Genomic DNA, 18,837 nt, shown 5'->3' with positions numbered 1-18,837 from the left:
AAAATCAGTATCTTTTCAGTTGCTGCTTACATTTTCCTCTAATAATCCAACAATCTACAAAAGAAAAATAACATTTTAGACTTCTAGACCTTAGGACTGAAGCTGTAACTTCCCCATACAAGCAAAGCACACATACCGTGTAACACTTCTGCAGAAATTAAAAAGCAATTGCGCTTGCTGTTCCTAAGGCTTCTATGCAAACCACCGCCTACTGGGAATGCAAACAGCATTGCTGCCACTACAAAAGGCTAGCTGCATTTTTTTCAAAAGCAATTCAAGCAATCAATTCCTTCTTTTCCCCCGGCATAGATGTTGCAGATGCACATGAGCTGTGAAGGACAGGAACAGCTACCCTCCACCACCAGCAGTGCTCCGCACCCTGTCACAGAAATATTTCTTTTTGCCTTTTATTTTTTTAAAAGCAATTGAGAGATGCCCATTGGGATATTCAAAGATGCATGTAAACAGCTGCTTAGAAAACATGTCTGATTTTTGTAGCTGCCATTGTGCAGCACTTCTTGTGACAAATGAGATGTTGAGAAAGTTACAGATGATAAAATGATTTGGTGCAGACTCCTTTAGAACTAGGCTCATCCGATACCTGTCTGGGGACCTTTGGGCACACCTGAGCCAGGGAGAAATTTATTACTTCTGCATCTTTGCTGAGAATTGGAGGGAAAAAAAAGTAACATGGTGTAATAAATTAACTTGCATTCAAACCTCCCCAGGAAAGCTGAAGCATGACTTACGTTTTCTTCTGCACCAAAGAGAGGAGGATGCTCACATGCCACATAGCCCACCAGTGCAGGGTGATGACCCCAGGGAGGGCTGGGGAGCAGCACACCAACATCCCACCTCTAAAGGTTTAAGTCTATGGAAACAAGCTTGGCTTCCAATATGAAGTTCATTTGGATGTTTCTAGCTAATCTAATTAAAGAGAAAACAGGGTCTTAAAACACTGTCTTAACTTCACATGAACAAGTTACCTACCCATGGGGTAAAACAGCCCTGTGCCTAAACCACCGTTCTCCAGGTAGACCACTAATTGAATCACAGAACCTTCTGGGTTAGAGGGGACCTTCACAGACTGTCCAGTCCAACTGCCCTGCCACGGGCAGGGACACCTCCCACCAGCCCAGGTTGTTCATTCCATCCAGCCTGGCCTTGGGCACTGCCAACGACGGGGCACCCACAGCTGCTCTGGGCAGCCTCCCCCAGTGTCTCACTACCCTTGCCTGAAAGCCCTGTGATAATGGTATTTTGGGGGGGTTTAATCAAACCTTTAACTGTGGCTTTTGGAGTTAAAAATTAAGCAGAAACACTTGACAGGGAAGCTCAGCAGCAGCAAGCCAACTGAGCCCTGGGCTGCGTCACCAGCGGCATGGCTGGTGGGCTAAGGGAGGGGGCTCTGCCCCTCTGCCCTGCTCTGGTGAGACACCCCCCCCCAGTGGTTCTGGCTCTGGGGCCCCCAGCATAAGAAGGACACGGAGCTGTTGGAGCGAGCCCAGAGGAGGCCACGGAGATGCTCAGAGGGCCAGAGCCCCTCTGCTATGGAAACAGGCTGAGAAAGATGGAGCTGTTCAGCCTGGAGAAGGGAAGGCTCCAGGAGACCTTCCAGCACCCAAAGGGGCCCACAGGAAAGCTGGAGGGGGGCGGGGCTGTGTGCAAGGGCCTCAGTGACAGGACAAAGGGAAACGACTAAGCTGGAAGAGGGTACATTTCAATTAGATATTAGGAAGAAATCCTTCCCTGTGAGGGCGGCAAGGCGCTGGCACAGGCTGCCCGGAGAGGCTGTGGGTGCCCCATCCCTGGCAGTGCCCAAGGCCAGGCTGGACGGGGCTGGGGGGGGGGGGGTGGGGGGGGGGGAGTCCCTGCCCCTGGCACGGGTGGGGCTGGGTGATCTTTAAGGTCCCTGGCAACCCAAACCATTCCATGGTTCTATGATATGTTGCCTATAGGAAGCCCCTCCTATTCTCTTCAAAAGAAAGTACAATTTTTGGAGTAAATTGTTTGCCTGACCAGCACACTTCAATGCTTTCTTAAACAATATCAGGCTTGACATTTAAATGAAAAACAAACTACCTATGTGGCACCAAAGTTATACACTCTGGGTCCCTGATGGAGCATCAACCTGAGCATAATGAAGTTTTCATCTGAAGTATTGCATGAAGTCTATCAGAGACAGAATTGAATTGCAGCACATGCAACTGTTCCTCTAGTAACTACATAAAATAATTGAATTTGAGAAGCTCAGTCTTGAAACTAAATAGCCAGAGAGCAGAATTTTGTTAAGCTTAGCTCTAGGGATACCCTGCTGAAAAAGCAATCTTCTATAGAGAAAAACTGTGCATTTCAAGAAAATGGGGGGAAGAGAAAAAAAAAGATAAAGAAGATCACCTTTTAAAACCAATTGGAACCTTGTTGTTAGAAAGATAAGTATGATATTTAAGTAATATAATTATCATAATATATGAATATATAAATATTTTATATTATCATCTATCACAAAACAGAAAAGGCATATTGCAACTATTCCAATTACCACAAAAACCCTTGCCTATTAAATCCCATCGTAAGAAAAAGAAAATCCATAAGACTTACATCAAATATACCTTAAAAGGACACACTTGGTCTCAGTACACACACACAGCAGTTGCTGCTGCGTACAGCTACTGGATGGTATTACCACGTTTAGATGGCAGTAACAGCTTGGCTGGACAGCTGTCCCCAAAAGGGCAATTTGGACAAGGCTCACAGGAGTCTTGTGCAACAAAAGTCACAAACAATAGCTTGATGCTATCCGGAATAGGTAAAGTAGGAACACAGTGAAGCTGCAGAAAAAAAAAATAATAATAATTCTCCACTTCCGTCCCTGCCGTGTGAGCACGATTGTGACGGCATTCCCAGGGATGGGTGGTTCAGTGCAAATGCTCATGCTACCAGAGGTGCTTTGCAAGCAGGGAAAGAAAAAGAGATTAATGGGTCCGAGTCAACTCTTACTCACTGTGCTCCATTCCCTAAATCAGAAGTTGCAGCATAAAGAGTTTATGCAGCTGCCTCGTAAAAGACAAGCCTGAGCTGAACATAATTTTATTTTAAATACACAGACAGAAAACAAAGGGACCAAAGAGGTGTCCGAAGGAGGGAAGAAGAATGACGACAAAGGAGGCAGGGGGTGTGTGGGGGGGGAAACACCCAAGTTTGGCATCTAAGCTTAGAGATGTGAAAACTGCATTTCAGCCACAAATGCAAGGAATCAGAAGGTCCAGTCTGCAAACGGGTGGCAGGGTAACACGACCCTTCACAACAGATCTTCTCTGAAGACCCATTTTTTAGGAAGGGAAGAAAAAAGCAGAAATGCACACTTTATCTTTAAGCCTGTGTGGTTTGTGACTATTTGGGACTGGTGCTGGCAGAGCAGAAGAAATTCTGGATTACTCTCACTTTCTCCAAGAGACCTGGAGGCAGCTAGAGAAGCAAAACAGCAGCTGTCCAGCTGCCAGAGTGAAGGAATGTAAACTTCTGTTTCAAAAGAAAAAAAAACACCCAACAAAAACTCACCAACAAAAAAACCAGCTATGATTCAGATGAATTTTTTTTTCCCCTAAAAACAGCTGCAGATCTTGCAAAAGGAAAGCAAAGAGGCTTCGTGCATCCCTCTCTTGTACCTAATCCCAACACACACAACAGTTCCCTGGAAGAATTAAGTGGCCATCACCAAAGCAGCATTACCAGTAAACTGTCTGCACTGCTGCACTCCATCCAAGAGCCAAGCAAGCAGAATATTTACCTAATCCTGAAAAAAAACCCCAAAATTTAAGAAAAAACAATTCACAAAACTTCCTTCTACCTTCTCTTTCATGGAGATCTCTTCTCCACCTCTGGAAATCTAAGTTGGACTGAGGTGCTCTCTGTGACAGTAATTAAGACAACTATAAAGTGGACCTTAGTCTAACAAGATGCATTAAAAAAGCATACCAAAAACCAAACAGGCATACAAATGTTTCAAATAAACAGCAGCATTGGAGGTGGAATGCAATAATTTTCATTAAATTAGTTGTTTATTTAAATTAACATGGTCACCTAATTGGGTCATTGCAGTAACATCCATTAACTGTAGGCTACTGGAGCCTGGTCTAGTATTTTCTCATCAACTCCAGCAATAAACAGCTCCACAATCTCTTGCACAACAGCAGGAGAAACACTAGCGAGTGTAAGAATGGGAAGCCTGCTTGCCTATGTGCTTTAAAGTAATTATCACACAGTTTCATGCAGATTGTCAATAAAGGAAAAAAAAAGCCTCTTCAATTTCTTTACCTTGTTTGTTATACAGCTTTGTATCTTTTCAGGACAAAGCCCATCCAGAATTACTTTAATCATTTGCTAACTCCAGATTAAGTTAGGTCAACACATTCTACCTGACATGAAATCAGAAAAAAAAACACTCGTTGGCTTTGCAAAATCAAGCTCTTTGCTTATCCTTGGCTGAAATACCCACAAGCAGTAGTCCTTCCTCTGATTCCCAGTCTTCTGCTGGTAGTTGAAACTGGCCAAAGTCCTCACACTCATTAATGGAATACAGACACAGTAGATATCTCTGTCTACAACTGCCAAAAAGACCTTTCAAAACAGAAAACAAACCCCCCAAAATCTGTGAATTTTACTAACCTTTAGTTGAAGCCACTTTTTATTTTAAGAAAAGAAAATGCAGCCATCAAGCACCTCCCTGTACTGTGGCTTCAAAGAACAATGGCACAGATGAAGCTGATGCTCATGTCACCCTCATGCAGACAGGCTTTCACAAACAAAACTGGCAATTCTAACGCAAACCATTTCAAAGAGTTAAGGGGCAAGCTCAAGGCAATTTAATTAATGCATGCTTGTACCCCTCTCTTCAATTTCATATCTGTAAAGTTAATGCTGCAGTTAATCTAATCTCCTTTCACACACAGGAAAAGTCTGCATAAAGTAACTAATCACACTGGCCAAAACAAGTACTCGTGATTAGAAAATAAAATTTTGACCATGAAAGTTACCTTTGATCTCTTCCCCAGCCCAATGAAGTTGAGCGCGCAGAAACTCCGTAAATACAACACTATCAATATACTATGTGCAATTAATTCTCTTTCAATATACTATAAAGAAAGGCCACTGATAATTCAAGAAAGGGTTTTTAATTTCCATTTTCAAACTGAAAAATCACTGAGATATACCAGTATTAAGCAACACTTGAGTGAAAACAAAGTACTAACAAATTTATCAGAAAGCTATTTGCTGTACTTTTATTTTTCCCTTTTTTTGAAGCAAGTAGAATTCTATAGGCAGAAACATAACCTTCTCTTATTGCTAGTACTGTTGTTAACTTCATCAGCAGCACATAGCAGATAAACCCAGATTAGTGTCATAATAAAACCCCAACTACTTAGTTGCTTTTTTTTTTTCCCACCGTTAAAAAAGTTTCCACACTACTATTGTGTTCATCTTACCTCAAGCACTGGTCCAGCTCCTAGAATAATCTGTTCTACTCCGCTGGCAAATCCCTTCTGGCTGAGGGCGGTGAGGTGATGAATCAGAAAGTTAGTGCTCTGTGTCTTTCCCGAGCCGCTCTCTCCCGAAATCACAATGCACTGGTTCTTTTTCCGCTGAAGCATGGCATGGTAAGCCACATCTGCCACAGCGTAAATATGGGGCTCCAGCTTTCCCAGCTGATGGTTATCGTACATCTTTACATACTTGGGGTTATAAATAGGTAGAAACTTAAACGGATTAATAACGATGAGGATACTGCCTACATAGGTGTAGATTTTTTCTTGCTTGAAGCGGTTTCTGAGATTTTCCAGGAGCGTTTTCTCATTCAAGTCCGGCAGGCTGCACAAATCATCATAGTCCTTCTGCTGCGGCTGGGGAAGGAAGCCACGCTCCACCATCCGGCGACGCTCCTCCGTCACCCGCAACCAGGACTGAAGGCTCCCATAGTGAATGGACCCATCCAGATTCTTCTCCCGCAGGAGGAAGCGATAATCCTCGCCACTGATGCGGTTCTCCAGGGCCATACGAGGCCACAGCATCATGCGCTGGACCGGGCAGTCTGTTGGGTTGAGGATCCATTCCTCCCCACCAAACTCCTTCACTTCAGCAAGGACGTAGCATTTTGTTTTCTCAAGCTGAAGTTTATTGATGAGTGAATCAATCACCTCAGCAGCCGTGGAAGTTTTCCTGGCAGTGATGGGGCAGTAGATAGTCCCTTCTGCGATGCTCCCAGGGTATATGTGCAGCGTGTACTCGCTACCTTCAAAGCGTCGTCTTCCTCCAACATCATTTACACTCATATTGGATCCTTTTCCATCAGTACCTGTGCTGCATAGTCAGGACCATCCTATATCTTGTCAGGTCATCATGTTAGCAATGCTACAAAAAAGCAAACCAAAATAGGTTAGGTGATTTATCTTGCCAGGGATCCATGAAAAATCTTGACGTGTGCCATGAGATGCAATGGAGCAACTCAACTGATGATACCAATCACCTTAAGAGAAAGCAAGTGATGATTCCCAACCAACAGCTGAAAAGAGCAGGGCTTTCACACACCAAAGCTGTAATAAGGTATTTAACACACAAACGCTGCCCACACCTCAAGCTCCCCTCTACTTAAGTGTAGCTACCCACAGCACATCAAGCTTTTGCTAATTTTTCCCTGACACTGAAGCATCAAAGATACAGAACTACCCTCTGATTTTTAGAGTATTTCATGGAGAAGAAAATCAGTATTTTGTGAGCAACATACCAGACAGCCTACTGAATCAACATCAGCATCCTCATGTCAGAAGTTGCTACAGCTTTATTGCTTAATATTACCAAATAGCTTATTTAGCAGTTAGTGTCTCTATTTCCATGTTTGCATACCTCATGCCAACTTAGGGAAAGCATCACTCAGCTAACCATGGCTTTGGAAAACACCCCTTGACTTTCCCAACACTGACTTATCCATACATATAAATTACATATTTTTCAGGAGTTGTTAGAGAATTAAACCTTTCAAGATTTTTAACAGTTGCATACCATGCTTACTTAAAAAAAAAACCCAAAACCCCAAACAACAAAACTTTAAAATATCACCTTAAAGACATACTCCAACTAAAAAGAAAATGTCTTCTTTGCCACAGAATCATATAATGGTTTAGGTTGGAAAAGGCCTTTAAGATCAAGTCCAACAGTTAACCTAACACTGCTATATCCACCATTAAACCAAATCCCTAAGGGCCACATCTATTTATCTTTTAAATACCTTCAGGGGTGGCGACTCACCCACCTCCCCAGGCAGCCTGTTCCAGTGCTTGACAACCCTTCTGGTGAAGATGTTCTTCCTAATAGCCAATCTAAACTACCTCTGGCTCAACACAAGGCCGTTTCCTCTTGTCAATTCAAAGCTCTTCCTGAGCGACGTTCAGAATGACTCTTGAAACACAATGATTTGCCTAGTCACAAGTCTAACAGAAAACTGAATTATTTAGTGGTCACAAGCTCCAAGTCCTCTCACAACACAAAGGCACACGCAACCCCTGCTGCAGCACCCATCCAGGAGCACTCGCTGCTGACAGACCTGGTGCTCAGCTCCACCATCCCTGGGTGAGGACCTTGTATTGACTGAATTCACCTATTCCTACAACTGCTGTAAAATCCAGACTGAGAGAAGAATCATCAGCTTCTCATAGGTGTGTGGTATACAACGCCTTCAAATTTCAGCTGCTAAAATGACCATCCCCTTCCCCTGTGGCCCTGGTCTAGATACATTACCCCACAGTCCCGTGCCAGTGAAGAGTAGCTGAAGTCCTTTCCCTTCCTGTCCACGAGATTTTTCAACACATTGGGATTCAAACAACAGCACTTTTCCGCCCACCAAGCCAGCATTTTTCAGAGATGTCCACATCTGACATCAGATATGAACTACTACAGCCAACTCACTCAATCTCACTTTTTATTTCTCTCCGACTGCTTAAAAACCACAGAAAACCAATCTCTGGTGCTGAATCATGAAATGCACAGCTAATTTCTCAAACTTAATCACCACAAGAAGACAACACTCCACCACTACCCTCCAAATGAAAGCAATTCCAGAGTTAATGGTCCTCTGTTCTCTGATTGGTTCTAACAAACTCAAAATTCCCCTTGAAGATGTTAGGAGGTGTTCCAATTACAAAGACAAAAGGTAACTACAAAGAAATGCACAGGACCCTCAGAGCCAACATCTGGGCAATAAAATGGCAGGTGACATTTAACACCGATAAAAGTTTGTGATGCACATCCTAACATGACATATAACGTTGAGCCTCTCCTTGAGCACTGCCTTACAGGAGCAAGACCTCATGTCTGTGACAGTTCCCCGATGGCATCAACAAAACACTCAAGTACAGTCAAAAAACACGAGGTCAAAACCGACGTCAGGTTTAAGGAGCTCCTGCACTGCAGATGTTTGATGTCTGAAGAGCATTCAGAAGCAGCATTTGCATTTCACATGGTCACCCTGTCCTTGCTCTCCTCCCCAAGTACCTAGATCCAAGACCTTCAGTCCAAGCACAGCCTCCCTTATCTTCCACATTCACACAAGGCTGAGATTTGGAGATTTGTTCTATTTACTACAAAATGTGAGGTCTTAAAATGAAAAGCATTATTTTGTGTTGTTTCTCGCTCCAATATTTCATTAAGTGTATTAGCCCCAGCCATGTGCTATTCAAAGCAAATAAATTAATATATCACCATGAAATACATCTGGCAGGGACCGACGGTGCATTTCTTGGTAGCAGGACATATATTATATACTGGGAATCACTCCAATTGCTTTCCTATAGCTTTAGTATAGGCACAGATGCAACAGGGATGATGTCAGTTAAGTGCTGGGTTGGGCTTTCTCTGTCTAGCTCTGACTCCAACACCAGCTTTTCCTTCAAGAAGGGGGGAGCGGGAGGGGAACAACCACCACCACACTTAAACTAGATAATTCCTCATTGAGATTCTACTTCAAAGCTTATGAGAAGAGTGCTGCCTATTTTTATTCAAGTTATCAGAGTGTATAGAGGACTACCGACTCACGTAAGAACTGCAAACAAGACTTCAGGTTGGTTACCTTGAGCAAACCGACCTTGCCTTCCACCTCCTCCCTCCTGTAAAATACACGCAAGCTCAATAAATCCTCTCTAAAGCATCAGGCCACTCTACCCCACCTACCCCAAAGCCTTCCTCGCTTCTCTACAGATGCTTATTCTGCATGGACTTGGTACAATAACAAACATCTGTGTCTCCTGCATCCAAACAACTTGAATTCAGAACTGAGCCAAGCATGCACCCCACAGAGATGATAAAAGCCCCAGTAACTGTGAGAATGAAGAAAAGCCAAGTCCCCTCCAAAACCACTCAAACGCCAGAAGCTTCCACTAATGACTAAGAAATTTAGTGAGGTCAGAAAGCAAAGAGGTGTTAATTTGAGCCTTTTAAATCACAGGAGGCATGCCACAGGATTTACTTTTAATAACACTAAACATGTCTTGGAGTATTATGTTAGGTCAAAGAAACGTTAATGAAGATAATTGCTTGTGGTCTCCCAACCATGGTGCACATGAGCTGGGCTCTGCTCAACATCAAATACACTTCTTGCAGACAGTCAGTTTCCAAAGTATTTTTGAGAAAATATTGCAATGAAATATGTGTAATTACATAATTAGCATATGTCAGGGAGAAAGGCTCTCCTAATGACAACTGTTCAAGCAGGCTGTCATATTGGCTTTTATATGACTTAAAATTAACAATATTTTTATGTTTGGACACAAAAAATTAAATAGGAAGATGAAAAGAACAATAGAGCAAGTATTTTCCAACCTGCAAAACTTGCTCTACATACTATTTTAATTAAAGGCATTTTGCGTTGCTACATGTTTACACTTCAGTGAGAACAGACAAATAATGATGCGACATCTAAGTTATTTATACAGGCTTATAGAAAAGAAAAGCTACTATCTTGCTGGAAGGGCACGCATGTCTCCTTACTCAAGTGGCAGATTATAAAAGGACCTGACTTGATCACCAAGCTCTCGCTCAGCTGCTTCACTCACGTACAGGCATTGGCAAGGATAAAGGCAACAGTAACGGGACACTGATCCTGCGGGAGATGGAAACCCAGAGTATACATCAGACCTCAGAGGCAAGAGCTGCTAACTCCCGTGAACACTCTGGCCAAAATTTATGGACTATGCATGCCTATGAAAGGAAGAATTTACAACGTTTTAAGTCAACATACTTTCAGCCTAATATGTTCTATATCCTTTTCCATTTTCTACATTTGAATGAAGGTTCTTACTCAAACTGACCCTGCACACTGATTTTACTCAATTTTACTATCATAACAATCTTACTTGCAATGTAAAAAGCATGCTCTCCAAACAAACACAAGGCTACAAATCAAGCCTTGTCTTCTCCTACATAACAAAATCAATTAATATTTCCAAACAGCTCAGAAGCCCTTACAAAAATCGCGATAATAATCTGATTACCAGCAGGTTGACAGAAAAAGCATACTAGAATTATGACAGTCAACTGGGCTTTGTGCATACACTAAACTTGTAAATAGTAGTTTACTTTCACATTTCATGCAATCTTGTAATAGTTGTCCACAGTTTAATATACATAAACACTGGTAGCAAACATCCTTTCTCAAATATATATGTGACCACATATAGCAAGTGCTCTTGCATTGACAGCTGCATTTTTTTAGCAAGTGTGTTGGTTATGCTACTTCTTACTTTTTCATTCACAAGGTCAACCTCAGTATTTTAATTTTCAGAACGAGTGTAAGCAACACATGGAAAAAATCCAAAATAAACTGTCTACTGGAAGCATCAGTACCCATTATAAATAATCTGAGATGTCTAATGCCTGAAATCACTGACAAAGTTTGCCAAATATTAGATGATTTGGAAAAAAAACAGATTAGTGTCAGCCTTGAGGCTGCTAAAGGGGCAATTCTGGAAGCAAAGTTCACTTGGTTTTATTGTAACATCCCGTAACCCAGACAAGGGACAACAAAAATAGTGGAACTTTCTCCCTGTTGCCAATCCTCAGGCAATCCTAACAAGCTTGGTTGCTCAAGACAGTCTGGATTTATCCATCCGCCAGTACCTCAAAACATATAATGTGTGGGGTAGAAATTCCTGGAATAGATAAACTTTAAAAAAACTGATAAAGAAATGGCCAATTTAAACACACTTCACTGCTTAGTCTGAATATATCAGCACAAGCGCTCTCCACATTTCTCTCCTGCAGCAACAAATAGCATGGTGCAGCTGGTACCTGAAATGACACCGCCACAAGATCAAAACTGATGCCAGACTGACAGATCTGTGACAGCTGAAGCTATAAAAACTACCACATCCTAGACAGGCAGAAAAGCCCATGTAGATGCTCAACATCTTGGTTATTAGTGCACAGTTGTACCTGTGAGTTCATTGGATCATTTATATAATGCTTAACCCTTTCCTATTTGTCACCTTTCTCTTCCATGCTCACCATGTTTTTCTCTTCCCGCTGTTTGCTGATGGGAGAGAAACATCATTATTGTCACTTAATCATCTACGTCAGCCTGTCTCGAACTGCCTTGTGGTGCCAGTGCAGGAGGTGGTGCTGCTTAAAATACAGATTTATGGACCCAGGTATTGGTACAGGGAAAGCAGGAGGGTGCAAAGGGTTTTGCAGTAAAACTGCATGCAAAATTTCTATACAATGAGTTTTGCTCAAAAGAATGAAACTTCTAACACAGGAAGTGTGATACCTGTAAGTGTTATAGTGATCACAGAATGGTTTGTATTGGAAGAGACCTTTAAAGGTCATCTAGTCTAACCCTCCTGCAGTGTGCAGGGACACCTTCAACTAGATTTGTAATTGCAATTCAAATTTACTTCTTCAAAAGGGATGGTAAGCTTGGATGGGGGGAAAAAAAACAACAAAAATCAGCACTCCAAGACTGTCATATACAGAAGAAAGGGGTCTTTTGAATAAATTTCAGAGAAGCTTATTTGGACTGAAACACCTAAGCAACATGCCAATGCAGTGAGATGACCTAAACTAGAACGGAAAATGAAAGCAGGAGCAGACACACACTTGTAGACACTCAGCAACAACAGAAGTGCCTGCTGGACCTGGCATGATGGGGTGAAGGCAACCCCAACAGACACCAAACCACCCATCTCCTGTGACAGTGAGGGCAAGCATGCAATGGCAGCAGCATCCCAATTACACATTTTACTGCTTTGGTGGTTTCTTCCCTCTCTCCTTAAAATGTTCCATTTGGTCCCAATTCTGTAATCAAGAATTTATCTCCCTTGCTAAATCTGCTTCATCTTGCTCTGAGTTCAAAGCAAACATGAGTGAACCTAAAAATCTGGTGTCCCTTCACTTTCTGCCAACCCAGCTGATAATCTCATCCAGAGCCTGGAATCACCCCATGCCTCGAGGTTTTGATATTCCCCTGCAGTCTACCACCACTCAATAGTTTTTTTCATTCTAGCAGCTAGAAGACAGGTGAGGATGCTGCTACCTGTTCATCACGCTCTTGCTGATGCATCTCATGTGGAAATCTGTCAGCTTCTACCAGACCTTTAATCTGAGACAAAAAGAACATGGGAAATTAAAAACCCCATCTAAAAACATTACGGGAGAAACTGTTGCAAAACGCATTACTCCTAGAAGCCACTGCAAACAGCTCTGACAAGGAACTGAATCAGGACATGAATAATAACACGCTCACATATTCTTCCCCTCAAAGTCCAAGCATATTCTGTGCAGGGAACAAATCCATGTCTGAGGAATTAATCAGGGCTACGCAGTAAATGAAGAGCTTGTCTGTGGGATTCCTGTCTCACCAGCTGGAGATGCTACCAGAGGCATGGATGAGGGCCAAAAAAAAAAAAAAAGAAAATAATAACAAAGACACTACAGGAAGGCTCGGTGAGGTCTTGTGACTGAGGCAACTGAATGGGAGAAGTGATTTCCATATTTGCCTCTGTCACAGCACTTCTGAATAATGCTGAAAGACCTCAAAAATGGTGCAAATAAGATCTTGCCCTGGATTGTTCCTCTTTCTTGAGCTCCAGATTTGAGTCACTGCATCTTGATTTCTGGAAGCGCTACTGCTCTCCTGAAACATGTGCCCTACACATAAGCAGCAGCAATGGTGTTGAAGTATTAAAATAATCAGATTTTTTCATGGTACTTGCTGAACAGCTGGCACTTGGAAGTTAATTCTGTGTCCCAGAGCTTCATTGATGAAACGACATTGGAGTAAGCAAGGATTCAAAAAATGCTGGGTACTTAGCAAAAATGCAACATCATTAAAAGCTTCATTCTGACAAGTGAGAACTGAGCATCCAGCTGCTCCCTTGGCTTTTTTTTGCCAGAAAAAACCCAAAAAATATGAAATTTTAAAAAAATCAAAAGGAAATTGCTATATCCTCTCTCAGGCTGCATTTAACTTAAATTTGCTGTTCTTGTATTCCCCAGGCGGCTAACAAGAACTGCAAACTGAATGGCAAGGACTAACAAAAAGCCAGAAACCAAGGAAGTGCTTTGTGTATCCCAAGTGTTTGGAGACTTGCAGGGAGACCAGTCATCGTTATATGGGGTTTTTGCTTCTTTTAATAGCTAATTAAGTAATCACTGGCCAGAGACATGACAACCCTGTTCCAAATACCAAGATAAATTTGCCATTTATAAAAAGTGGCAATGTTACATTTTATGTACCTTCAAGTTTTGCCAGATTAACTCCAGGCTCCAGCACCATCCTCTGACAGAGCATCCCTCACCAACACAGCAATTCTCTTCACACCAACAGCCAAAATATCCAATTTTCCAGCTTCACTGGTTGGATTTCCTCCTTACAGGTGTACACAGAGCAGCTCAGCACTTGGAAACCCAAATGGAAAAAAATCTGGAGTTGATATCCTGAAAGCATAGATCACTGTCAAATACCACATTAATACAAGCCCAGGGAAGAGTCAGCTAGCAGGGGGAAATCTGTATAAACCATAAATGGACATGAGATCTTCCTATTATCTCATGAAGCACATGCCTAGCTATTTCTATTTATGTTAGCAACCAAAATTTAATGTTTAAGGTCAGGAAAAAAAAACAAAAAACACCAAACCAGTGTTTAAAATAAAAATCTTTTTGAACCTGTTAAAATTCAAGGATATGAAGAGCAGAGAGACACTGCCAAGGACTACAGTTGGTCACACTGAGGAGGCATCTCAACAATCCCAAAATAGATGCAGAAAATACTTTTTTCAGAGCCTAGGAATTACTCCAGCGTTAGGGAAAAAAATGCCTATATCCTAGAAAAGCTTGAGAGCTTCAGAGAACAAAACCCAGGGGAATAAAAGCATCCTTCCCCTCCTAATCTAGCCCTGCAGGCACTGGCAGTAGGAGAAACCTGAGTACTGCCATGCCCAAAAGGATGCACGTTGAAGGATGCAGCACGGCACTCTAGTACCACTTACAGCTTCAACAAGCATCACACTTGAAATAATAGCTAAGCAAAAAGATACTTGCTTTTCCAGAAGCCATATGCATTACACAGATATATTGCACTAGCACCTAAATGCCACTGTATCACTGTATTAGAAAATTTCCAAAGACAAGAGTAATAAATGGCAGCTTATAAAAGAACTATGTATATGCTATCGTCAAGAAATAATTTCTCACATTACAATACCACCTCAATGTAAGAGTATTTTGAATACTGATATATATCAATAGATATCAGTACATTGATCCTTTTCAAAGAACCTTGTTAGGTTAGAGAACCATGTCATTCAGCAGACCCTCAGCATGGAGGCCTCCTGCCTCAAGAAACTCAATCCACTTCCAGCACAAGCCAAGACAAACCAACGCTTCTTAGCCTTGCTTATCGTGGAACCCAAGCACACAGCAAAACAAACATTAAACCACTTTGCAAGTGACAATACCTGTGCTGTACTTCCCTAAGGGGAAAAAAAAAATTAAGGACAATTTACATAACTGAAGGTCATCAAATTATTTTTGAATACCAAGTCAAGTAATATCTTGATAATTTCTGATGCTTTTTCCTGTAGTCTTAAAAGGTTTAAAGTTATCTTGAAGAAGTTAATACAGCTTAGGTGTAAAGTCAAATTTAAGTGCAATAGTGCTAGGAGAAGGCATAATAATGTCATTACCAATGTTCTCTTTCCTCGTTTTATGGGGGACTATGGACAGCAACCAATAGCGAGAAAGGGATGATTTTAAAGCCTCCTCACTGAAAACGTTTTGGCAAACAGTGTACTTAAATTTTTCCAGTGTTCCCAATGCATTTTTATTACACTTCACAAAAATTATTACCTGCCTGCTCCCGGTGACCCGCCAACACAAAAACCTGAGCTTTCTCTTCTGCCAAAAAGACGTTTCCAACTTTCCTACTGATAGGGATACATACTCCTCAAGATTAAAATGAATGATAAAAAGCAACTCTGGCTGGTCAGAAGCCATACACCATTTTTTAACATTTTAGGTAAAGCATACCTTTTAACAAGAGTTTAAATACCCAATTCTCCAGTTTTTCAGCTCTGTCTCATACTCTTTAAGCAACACTACAATTCAGCTTTTCCCAAGCATCTGAATAGAAATGAAGTTATTTTTGGAAGTCCATACTCTTACAATACCATGCACACCTACCCCTGCAGCTGCTGGCATCTGCCAGCCATGGTTTCTTCTGCTATAACTCTTATTTCCAAAGGACAAATTATCAAAGCTTCCACCACATAAACCCATCCATGTTATTTAAAATCCTCCTTAAACGAAGGCGACCCTCAACTAACTGCAAAATGCATGAGCGCTTTGTCCTCCAGTTTGCCACTTCTGCTTGCACCTCCTTCCCGTTTTCCATCCGCAGATGAAATCATTTCCTTGAAGAGAATCATCTTTTCTGCAGTAAAGATGCCCTCTGCAGCAATAACTGCAGCCTTGTCAGAAAAAAAAAAGCAGCTGCTCATGACTAGATTTAGGATCATATTAATTAAGAGACTGTGCCACATGTTATCCATCTCCTCGAAGTTGAGCATTTGAAACAGCTTAGTGCATCAATTAACCTATATATTTTAGAAATTTGTTCTGTATCACCAGACCATACAGATAGCTTCCACTCCTTTAAACCTAGCACTTAAAAATTGTGCAGAAATAGTGTTTCTTTTCAGTGCAGAATTACACAAAAGCTTGTAGCACCAACCTGAAAGCATCCTTCTGCTACCCAGTCCATGCAGTACCAGGTACACGATCCCATTATCCACAGACTGCAAACCGATGCATAGCTAGTAGCAACATATATATATATCCCCTATATAGCCTAGCTAGTACAGAAAACAGATTTTAAAGCATTCAGGACTGTGCCATGAAAGATCAAAGGGAAAAGAATACCTTCCTGTATTCTTTTGTATGCTGTCTGCCTGATCTGCCTAGTTACACAACAAAGAAAAAAAAAAAACACACAAAAAACCAACACCAGAATGAGTCATATTTTAAACAAGACTTCCAACAACTAGGTGGGGGGGGCTTCAACCCACAGATTATGATAATTTACAAGCAAGGGCACAAATAGAATGTTGCATTCAAACTAACCACAAAACAATATATTCAATCTCAAAATTAAGCTGTCAAGTAAGTGTCACAACACAAGCGTGTTTAAACTCAAAGAGGAGTGTTCTGAATGCATCAGGACATGAAACCAAAACCAAAAGCCATCTTACAATCTAAAAAGTACTGAAAAATCCCTTGAATTATAGATGACAGCTTCACTAAAAATAGTCATTGTCAGCTACCTGGAAACACAAGCTCCGTAGTTCTCTGAAAACATTAATATCTAAAAGAAGGAAAAAAAAAAAAAGGCAGTGGAACTATCCAAGTGTTTAACAACACACGACATAAAAATATTTCAAGGATGATATTTTACCAATATTGATATTCTAAAACTGAAGAGATAGCTTATTTGAAATACCACCAGTATTACATATTCCACCACTGTTGGCACCGATCTCCACACTGCAGCTTGTCTTTTTGTCCACTTAGCCCTAACAGGAACAAAGGCTCCTATACAAATCTGATTTTTTCCCAATTTTTTATCTTGTTTCCGAGTTCTGTAGATGCAGCTCTCAAGGATACTGTGAGAGCTGCAATCAATGGCTACTTTAATTGTTCATTATATACCTGAAGTCAGCTGTGAATTTCACGTGAAGGACTAAGAAAACTAAGTGCTATCCTGGCATTGCTCTCCACTTTTTTTAAGAGGGAAGGCAAGAACTGGTCGGACTACAGAGACAAAGTTATTTTGGTGAATTAGAGACCCTGTTAATAAACAGAGGCACAGTATGGCAACATGTAAAAAGTTTTTGCCTCCACTGCTCATCTAGAGCAAAAATACAGGAGGAAGTCAAGCTGCATTGCTTTTCTTGATGGAGTAGATACACTGACTGAAGCCTGCAGAAATTCAGCAATGTTCGGTGACTGGTACCAGGGAATCGATGCATCCATTAGGGATGCCATAATTCACCTTTTTAAAATGAAAGAAGCAGTAAATGACCAAGGATGTACAGCAGATGCTGTGACACAGCACAGGGCCATAATAAACATGGATTTTAGGGTGCCTCTGATACCCTCTGGCTTTTATGGGGGTTCATAAACCTTTTGCTGATTACACATCACTGATAAGGATTAGGAAGAGCATCCCAATTTCCAAACCTGCCAAGCAGATAAATCCATACAGTCACCCAACACAAAGCAGGACAAGCAGAACCTACAAAGATTAAGATGACACCGGTGGACAAAGAAATACATGGACTTTACATTTCATTTGAATCTTCCCAGCTTTGGGCAAAAGCTAGAACAACACAGCAGCTTAGATCAGTTCCATTCTTACACTTAGGTAACAGCTTCCACCTTAACCAGCCAAGTTAGAGCTCAACACAAAATAGGGTAGCAGAGGAATGCAGCTGTTGAGCAAATGAAATTCAACAGCAAACCCTGGAAAATAATTATTTTTTTTAATCACCACATTACTCCAGTAAGGTAAGAATTAAGCCAACTGATGTAACAGTCTAAATCTCATTATGTTCTCTGAAAAAAAAAAAAATGATTTCATCTGGAGGCTGGAGATCTGGTTTCTTTGCACATCAAGCAGCAAAAATGTAAATATTCACAAGACTGCCAGTGGAATGATTTCAATGCTGCAGTGGGCACACACTAAATCCGAGCATATTCGGTTCAAACTAGCACAATGCATTTGCTTTTTCTCTTCCGTTCAGTGCCTTGTACTTCCACGTGTCCTCCCCTGTCTTTAGAAGGACTATTTTTCCACCCACAATAAGAGGCAGAGGGTGAGCCTCCCACTTTTTTTTTTTGCTATTGGCAGGCATGATTTTTCATTATGATAGTGCACTTCTACAAAAAAAGAAATTCTGACCAGGTCCATCCTCAAAAAGATTAAAACAAATGGTCCTTAAGCACACAGCTCAGGCAATCTGCACCAATAGAGGTCAAGCATCCTCAGATGGTTTAAGAAATTAGACAGCAGATTGCAACAGCAAAGTATTAAACATCTCAAAGGTAATTCCACATACCAAGCAGAAACATCATGGGGAGAAAGAGAAGCTCTTTTAAGGCAAATCTGCAAAACTGCTTCTTTGACATCTGTTTGTGCATTTACAGGGCAGCTCACAAAGCAGCTCCGGTGACAGCATCTGCCCTAATTGCAGCCAGCGGATAATCGCACTTATCCTGAAATGGGGTGCCAAGTGC

General features: G+C 41.4%; 1 protein-coding gene across 12 annotated transcripts in view; it reads right to left on the bottom strand.

The window, feature by feature from the left end:
- The window catches only part of MYO9A (myosin IXA), a 185,416-nt gene that overhangs the window by 145,348 nt on the left and 21,231 nt on the right, over positions 1–18,837 (bottom strand). For 10 of the 12 annotated variants that reach the window (XM_080395386.1, XM_080395387.1, XM_080395384.1 and 7 more), the window contains exon 2: positions 5,487–6,408. In XM_080395386.1, the coding sequence (XP_080251512.1) occupies positions 5,487–6,329 (843 nt within the window). In that variant the 5' untranslated portion in view covers positions 6,330–6,408. Of the gene's footprint in view, positions 1–5,486; positions 6,409–13,779; positions 13,981–18,837 lie in introns of all 12 variants that reach the window. The other 2 variants (XM_080395389.1, XM_080395388.1) reach the window with 2 other exon arrangements.

This window comes from Falco punctatus (assembly GCF_963210335.1).
Source record: "Falco punctatus genome assembly, chromosome: 7".
NCBI classification, from domain to species: domain Eukaryota; kingdom Metazoa; phylum Chordata; class Aves; order Falconiformes; family Falconidae; genus Falco; species Falco punctatus.
This window is presented reverse-complemented; position numbering and strand designations above follow the sequence as displayed.